Here is an 8,319-nt window from a genome sequence, read left to right as displayed (position 1 = left end):
ACACACACACACACACACACACACACACACACACACACACAGACCTGGATGCCTGGGATTTCTGGAGAGCCTGGTGTGAGTGTGACCTCCCTGCTGTCAGATTCCTCCGACTGTCAGACTACATTGCAGTCTGCCAGGTGGTTGTGACCCATCATGAGGGTAGACGGACTCTTTGCTCACGCTGACTGGAGAGGGCACATGTCGGGGAGTCTGGGGGACTGACAGTTCAAGTGCAGGTTACACTGCATTGACGGCATAGGAGCAAGCGTCTGCTTGGGATGCTGGAGATAGTTATATTGATAGATTGTCTTATTAAATTCCAGTGACTTATCTCATCTGCGCATGCAATACATACTACGATAATGATGTTTATTTGTATTTTACTTATTTGACACTTTTCCTCAACATGAAGGCATTCAAAAACAAAACATTTTTCATTCTAATAGAGTGAAAGAGCCAAAGCATCTTTTGCTGCAACTGTAGAAGTAGTGAAACAACTTTCTAGACTTCACTTGTCAGTTGACCTTTAATATGACAGCTTGGCTTATAGTATTTTGGTCAGTATGACCCCATTGGAGAAGGAACGAGGCTATTTCAGGACGGGCTGTGTGTGCGTGTGTGTGTGTGTGTGTGTGTTTGTGTGCGTCCCATGTGCGTGCTGTAGCTCCAAGTTGTCTGGCACCAACATTTGCCCAGACGTTGCATCAGAAATACCATCAACATTTTCCCCGTTATGATTCACATTTGACTTCAGGTGTTTCTGCAGGTTTGCTCAGGCATTCTGTTCTGGTGCTGTGTGGTTGAATGTGGTTAGCTCTGGATATGCAGACACTAAACCATGACATTGATTCGTCCATGTAGAGTCCACAAGCAGGGATGCCATTGAGTAAATATTCTACCTTTGTTAATCCTTTATCTAAACCTTTCTCACCTCTCTTCTCAGTCCCACGGAACCACGGCCATAACACTGTCCTTGGCGTTGACTTTGACATTGAGCTCGGCAACACGGCAGATGAAGCCAAGGACGACCCAGGTAAACACAATTGACAGAGACAATCAGCATCAGCCCTGCTCATAGCAGACTGCAGACCTCAAATGATGACGGACGAGCCACATTTGCTACGGGGAAAACGAAACTGACAATCAACTCCTGCAGTGGTTGCTGTTGAGGCGAAGATATTATAGTGACCAGATGTGTTTTGATGGGCCTTTCACCAGGAGGTGACACATGACATCTGGCCGTTTCTGTTTAAATAATGGCTCACAGCCCAGAACGTACTGCCAGACTTTTCCACTTTTCACATTATGCTTGCTTGACTAATTAAATGATTAATTGATCATTTGAAGTACATCAGTGCTCTGCTCATAATCTCCATAGTGTAGAGTTCCTACAGCAACAATAAAGACTATAGCTTTTGTGAAGAGACAGCAGTTTATCTGTCATATTTGCTCGATGTGATCATTCATGTCAATGGTATGCAGATTAAATTGCCTAATGGTTTATTTTGGTTCACGGTGCATCATTTGCAATGCATAGTCAAGTAGGAAGGCATTTTCATTGGTGCAGAAAATGAACTGAGAAGTATTTTGCGGTAACCCTATTTCAGGGACAAAATGATGGATGTTATTCTTATCTTCAATCCAATTTGTACAGCAATGCATGGATGATACTGCAACTGTTTGCCTGCATTCCCTTAATGTTATTTACTAGGCATCATTGCTGAGAGATAAATCATCAGTCATTGAATATTATGACTCTCTGTTTTAGTGTATTTTATTTAGTGTAGGGTGTACATACAATACGCTTTATGTGTATCACTCTCTCTCTCACGAACACTCACACACACACACACACAGTGACCCCACTGTACTATCCCATCATGCATCTCGCTCCATCACAACACTTTCTTTTCCTCCCTTTGGGGTACAGCACTCAGCTTGTGGTGATGCGCGCGCACACACACACACACACACACACACACACACACACACACACACACACACACACACACACACACACACACACACACACACACACACTGATGATAGCAATTCCAGAAAGTTATAGAAATATTTAAGATTTCTTTAGATGAATGCATTTCTACTTGTGATTTATGCTGCTCCTCTTCCACTTTATCTGTCTTCAATGATTACAACATAACAACAAATGTTTACATTTTATTGTATTATCATGCTCTTCAGAAAGACCTTCAACAGTCCTCTTGCTCCTGGTAATGTTCGAGTCTCACAGCAGGGCTCTCATGAAGCATTACAGAGAATATGATGAAGCCTCTTTGCATGTGTGCGTCCTCCCCTTCTCTAAAGAGGTGTACTTTATTCTCTTCAGAGTCGGGGTATCTGAGCTGCTCCTTTGATGATGGTCTTTGTGGTTGGATCAGGGACAAAGACGGAGACCTTCACTGGGAGACAACACCTGATCCATCAGGTAATTGAAGGGCTATTCGCTCTCCAACACTCTAATAAGGAAAATTGTTTTATTTTATAGTCAGTAAATGGAAATGAGAATAGCTGCATTCCTTTACAGACACGCAGACAGTACATATGCAAGCACACACACACACAGTAAGACAATCTAAGCAGCTCAATTTTGTTCTACTCAATTACAGGTCAAGATGAAAATTACTTGAGGGAAGTTGTTTGTCTTTTCTGGGGATTAGTGCTTGTCTCTACAAAGCAATGCAAATGAGAGGTGGATTGCGCGACCCGTCAGCGATACCAGTGGCTTACATTAAATGGGAACACAACACTGTTTTTCTTGGGGTTCAGACGAGGCGAAAACGTGATAATTTATGTTGAGAGTACTCGTAGACGGAGTGTGAAGACTAAACAGTGCAGCGTACTGGCACTGTTTAAGCAACACTAACTATATCTCGCTACCTCCGCCAGCTGGCTAAGTCTTGCATTTACTAGTGTGTTTCCAGACGCTCAGACTGAGGCCTCATCAGCCAAGTTTGGGCTCACTCATTAGAGAAAATAAAGATTTCTGCCCAGCCCTTTGAGTTCCCTGGAAAATAATTTAAAATAAATCATGATCTAAGCCCCCACTAACAGTAATTCCATTTAAAAGGCAACATATCAGTATTCAGTAACATATAGTGTATATATTCAAACAGAACATTTGAATACATTCTTATTTTGTGGATATGTGTGTACACCTGTAAATGGCTTTAACTACATCTTCAGTGTGTTGTGAAGCATGTAAATATTTACTGATTATCACTTCAAGTGATTTTGATAGACAGCCACCGGCAAACACTTATGGCTGTTAAAAGACAGGCACAGATTTGGAGGGGGGCTCACAACGTATGGAGAAATCCACTGTGGCCTACAGATACGTATTGCACCCCCTGTGGTTAACACCAGCCCTACACAGATCTGCTAGATAAGCAAAATCTATTAGCATTAATTAGCTATTACCCAGAAGCACCTTCACTTTTACAGATTTAAAACGATATAGCTCTATTATTACTAACTAATGAATTAATTAAGAAACACAATCAATTTACCACTGGCTACTGGCTGTACTTTACGGAGACGATAAGTGGGTCATGTGTTTTTCAATTCTCAAATTCTTCACAGTTTCTACATATTCTACACAAGAAGTTGATAATTATATCTGCTGGGATAGACAAACATACAGACAGACATGTATAAGGGCAAATTCCCCTAAAGTAAAAAAACCCAAAACATTTTCATAATTATACCCAGTGGTGGAATGTAACTAAGTACATTTACTCAAGCACTGTACTTGAGTACAAATTTAAAGTACTTGTACTTTACTTGTGTCTTGAGAAATACTACATTTATCTCAATGAAAACGTCTTCCACCACTGATTATAACCATAGTCATAAATGTCCATTCTGCTGGTTTGGGTTTTGCTTTTGATTGTGCTGGCACCCAAATAAAGTGAGGTGAATGGAATAATTAAATTTCCATTGCTCAAAGTATGAAACAACTGAAAGTTTGCAACGCATTTGGAAAAACTCACCAGCAACTTGTCTTCCCAGAAACAATGTTCCACTGACTCAGGACAATCCACAGACAACGGTCAACTGTCAACAGTTTGCATGGGGACAGTCAGTAAACCAGGATATTGTTTCTGGAAATCCACGTCATTTTTTAGTGCTACAATTAATTAGAAATGGTACAAGTTCTGTGTAATCTAGTCTACTTCAACACATTTGGTTTTAAATCAGTTAAGGTCAATTTTTAATTCAGAGTAAGTCAATTTAAACCAGTTTACAAAGTTACACAGTCCATGAAGCATATAATATAAATAAAGCATGTGCATTGTGTATAGACTGGTAAGTATAAATAAAACATGTCAGGTGCAACTGGCAAATGTGCAGCATTCTAATGGCAGAGTGGGACATTTTTGAGTATGTTTCAAAGAGACAGTCCAGTGTTATTGATTCACAAGATTGGGTGTCTCTTTTTTTTAACTAAAAATGTATATTGTATATTATTATTATTATTATATATTATTTTCATTCCTTGACTGTAATATCCGTCATGTGCTTCCCCAGGTGGACGGTACCTCACCATTCCCGAGGTAGGCAACAAGAGGACTGGGCGAGGGGCACGGCTGGTCCTCCCACTCACCCCCCCCTGGAACGACGGCAATCTGTGCCTGTCGTTCCGGCACAAGCTGGCAGGCCACCATGTGGGCATGCTGCAAGTGTTTGTAAAGAAGGGAAAGCAGTACAGTCCAGCAGTCTGGGGCCGGACAGGTGGAAATGGCTGGAGGCACACCCAAATCACATTATGGGGTACAGGCCTAGAAAGTGTAAGTATGCGGTACATATTTCAAAATTCGCTCAGTAAGCATTTAAATTATTATTTCTACTGACATTATCAACAGTTTATCCAATGTTTGTATTCCCGCTTATAGAAAATAACTCATGGCAGCATTCTGAATGTCAAAATGTATTGTTAAATGTAAAATTGACATCCGTTTTCAGTAGAAATGCATGTCATGATTGTTCCTTAGTGATAGTATCTCATTGTGCACATTGCTGCCCTTCAACAGGTGATCCTGAAGGGGGAGCGTGGGCGAGGCAGGAGCGGCGAGATGGCTGTGGACGACATCGCCCTGAGGAAAGGCTCCTGCACAGAGGAGCACAATCTGAGGAGACTCTAACTGACAGTACAGAAATAGGCAGAAAGAAAACAAGAGGGGAAATCATCTCAAAGAGAACTGACTCTGTTGTGACATCCCCTCAATCTGCCTGCCCCCCCGCCCTCCCCACTGCCCTTCCCAGCTATTCTGTGAACGATATCTGAAAAACTATCGGAAGAACAGTGCGTTTCCCTTTCTTGACTGACCATAAATAAAAAGACAGAATCGAAATGTCAAAACCGGATCCCAGCAGCATACCCTTCGTCTTTTCAGCCTCCCTCTCACTCTGTCATCTTGTTACTATGATGCCTGCATGTACCTACTTACCATGGAAATGTCCTACACCTAACACAGCCCTGGCAGCCTTCCAGCCACACCGCTGAGAGGCCCACGTTTACTTCATTTCTTCCTGGAGAGAGGACTGTTCCCTCACTGCTTTTGCTTTGCTTTGATCCTTTAACCACAAGCCATTGCTTTTTATTTGTTTGATGTTAACAGCTGTGGCTAGGGGTGCATTTTGTGACTGTTTTGATCAGCAAAATATCAGAAATGAAATACATTTCTTTAAAGGGTTAGTTTTAAAAAAGATGATATAAAAGACAAATTGTATTTGTCAGATTTTCTTTCCAGTTCAGATGACTCCAAATCTGATACAAACCCAAAGTATAAAACCATGTAGTAAGTCAGGTTTGCCCTGCTTTTGTTGGTTTTAGTTTCTGGTATTGCAAATGTTCTATAGCACAGTTTGGAATGAAACAATACACCTTTGTTTTGTTGTTGCAGTATTTCAAAGATCTGTTTGGTAGGTAGAAGAGGGTTTAAAAATTCTACACCTTTTCTACTCTAATCTTTAAAAAAAGGTATTAGTTTGAACACTTCATTTTTATTGTTTTTCAGATACTTGCGATGTGTCAAACAGATACAGTGTATGATTTTTGACACTCAAATCAACACTTACTTTCTATTAAACAGTATGTGCTTTGTTATATTAAGTGCAGTTTGTTACAAAGATGATACCAACAATTTTTCAGGCTATCACAAATTGTATTATTGTAAATGTAACTGTGTGTACATACTCTAAAGATCTGCAATCCCATTTGTTGTGTGGTTTTTACGTTGTGTAAATTCATATATGGATATTAATTGGATTTCAAAATAGTTGGTATTTCAACTTTTAATTAAACATCTACAAGTATACAGATATATACAGTATGCAGTATACAGAACATGTACATGTACAGATGGAAACTTTGTGTAGTACAATGCTGTGTTTAACATGCACACAATATGTATTTCCATGTGTTATGGTATAATGCTCTGTCTGTAACTTGCAAAGCACACAGTTGCATATCGTCTGCTGTGATAATGAAGGGCATCGGCTGGAATTTTAAGGTTTTCTGTATGCATGGGTGCATTCACCAAATTCAGATTAATCCAGACCAGTGTGTAAATAAAATACATTTGACTGATATATTATGAAACAAAGCGTGACTTTCTTTCTTATTTAAAAGAAAAGTAAAATGTAATTTTATATCCTTTTGAGCTTTTGACTAGGGGCACTGTCAATCTATGTTTTAATAAGTAGGTCCTTAAATTGTTGTTTTGTACTGTTCGAGAAAAGGCATAGGGATATCGTAAAAGACATTCCTCTTAATAAAGAGGAGGAGAAGAAGACAGGCATTTGATGTTACAGTAACAATCATGTTAAACACAACAAGTAAATGCATTCATCATCTCAAACACATCATTAAACCCTTAAGTTACACTAAATGTATTTGGTGAAGCTTAAAGGGGGGTGATAGAATGCAAAACGATTTTACCCTGTCATATGTGAATACCGACAGTTTGGTGGGTAAATAGGCATACAAAGAAGCTTTAAATCCATTGACATGCCTTTCCTCTGAAAATCCCACATTTTGAATCTGCCGCTGAAAACGGGCGAATCTCAACAAAGCCAAAAGAGACGTCAGGATCTCAGAACCATTTGCTTTGTCACGCCCATTACCGTATAAGGAGACGGTCAGCCCAACAATACACACAGGCCACTGACCTGGACCAGTCCTAATGGAGCTAGCGTTAGCTCAGTTAGATGTCCGACTTAGAACGCTGCTTGTGTGTACGATCGGGATTTATAAGAAGAAAGTTTGGAATATTTCCCAGGATAATGAAATGAACCGGGTCGTAATGCAGAGTTCCAGGTGACAAGGAACGGTGACACTTCTCATAGCCTTCCCAAGGAAGCAACCCATTGACGGGCCGCGCTGCTGTTTATAAGGAGATCCCAGGGAACGTTTACCAAAGACAGTTTTCAAAACTTGCAATTTAAAGCAGGATTTGCTAGATGCTGTTTGCTGTTCCGCTGTCTGGTCATCCCAACCACAAGCTGTAAGTAGGATTTCGTCATTAACAGTAACATTGGCAATGCTAAGGTATCCTGTAGCTGCATAGGCTGAATGTGTGTGTTGATTACCTGTAATGGCAAAGGGGCTAACGTTTCATTTCTTCCTAACTGTCCATTCGAATAAATACCCGTGTTGTCATGTAGCTCCATCTATAGTTCACATGGCATGTTTGTCCACTTTGTCAGGTTCTTTTATTGATGATTAAGAGAAGCTACTGCAGCTGAGTAGAATCATGATCGTTTGGTTGCTAGCTAGCGCTAAGCTGTAACGTTACAGCTAGCTAGCAGCTTGTGATCCCGTTTGCTTCGACAACAGACTGGAACGTTATCTTTCATATGATATCTAGTCAATCTCGTGAAAAACAGTGTGTATATAGACTGCAATGTATTGATTTGCAGTTTTTTTTATTTCGAGCAACGCTATGTCACAGGAAGAGAGCGAAAGATGCCCTTGCCAACAGATGCTCCGAGTGTGTCATCTCGGGGACACAACTGTCTCATAAGACATCAAGACCGCACATATCATACAAGGTAACCTTTCTAATTATTCTTACAAACCAGACGTCTTATAGTGTTTGTGTAGCTTGTGACTGGGTAGATTTAGCAGAGCAGTGTTATTTCTACTGTTATCATGATGAGTGAGTACTTTTATCAAATATGTGAGCCATTACACAACACATTAGTGAATTATTTAAAGTAGGAATAGAACTATTCATCTGGATTATCGCTGATTGGTCTGATCTCAATCAATTGCATTTCCTTTTGTGGGGGGGGGGC

The 8,319-nt window shown here is 40.4% G+C and overlaps 1 protein-coding gene across 4 annotated transcripts in view; it reads left to right on the top strand.

The window, feature by feature from the left end:
* npnta (nephronectin a) overlaps positions 1 to 6,344 on the top strand; it is a 45,792-nt gene extending 39,448 nt beyond the window's left edge. For all 4 annotated transcript variants that reach the window (XM_032535386.1, XM_032535395.1, XM_032535403.1 and 1 more), the window contains 4 exons: positions 944 to 1,033; positions 2,348 to 2,446; positions 4,549 to 4,808; positions 5,052 to 6,344. In XM_032535386.1, the coding sequence (XP_032391277.1) occupies positions 944 to 1,033; positions 2,348 to 2,446; positions 4,549 to 4,808; positions 5,052 to 5,162 (560 nt within the window). In that variant the 3' untranslated portion in view covers positions 5,163 to 6,344. The remainder of the gene's footprint in view (positions 1 to 943; positions 1,034 to 2,347; positions 2,447 to 4,548; positions 4,809 to 5,051) is intronic.
* The last annotated feature ends 1,975 nt before the right edge of the window (positions 6,345 to 8,319 follow it).

Source organism: Etheostoma spectabile, chromosome 2, assembly GCF_008692095.1.
Source record: "Etheostoma spectabile isolate EspeVRDwgs_2016 chromosome 2, UIUC_Espe_1.0, whole genome shotgun sequence".
NCBI classification, from domain to species: domain Eukaryota; kingdom Metazoa; phylum Chordata; class Actinopteri; order Perciformes; family Percidae; genus Etheostoma; species Etheostoma spectabile.
The sequence above is the reverse complement of the archived record's forward strand: the minus strand, read 5'-3'. Positions and strand labels throughout refer to the sequence as shown.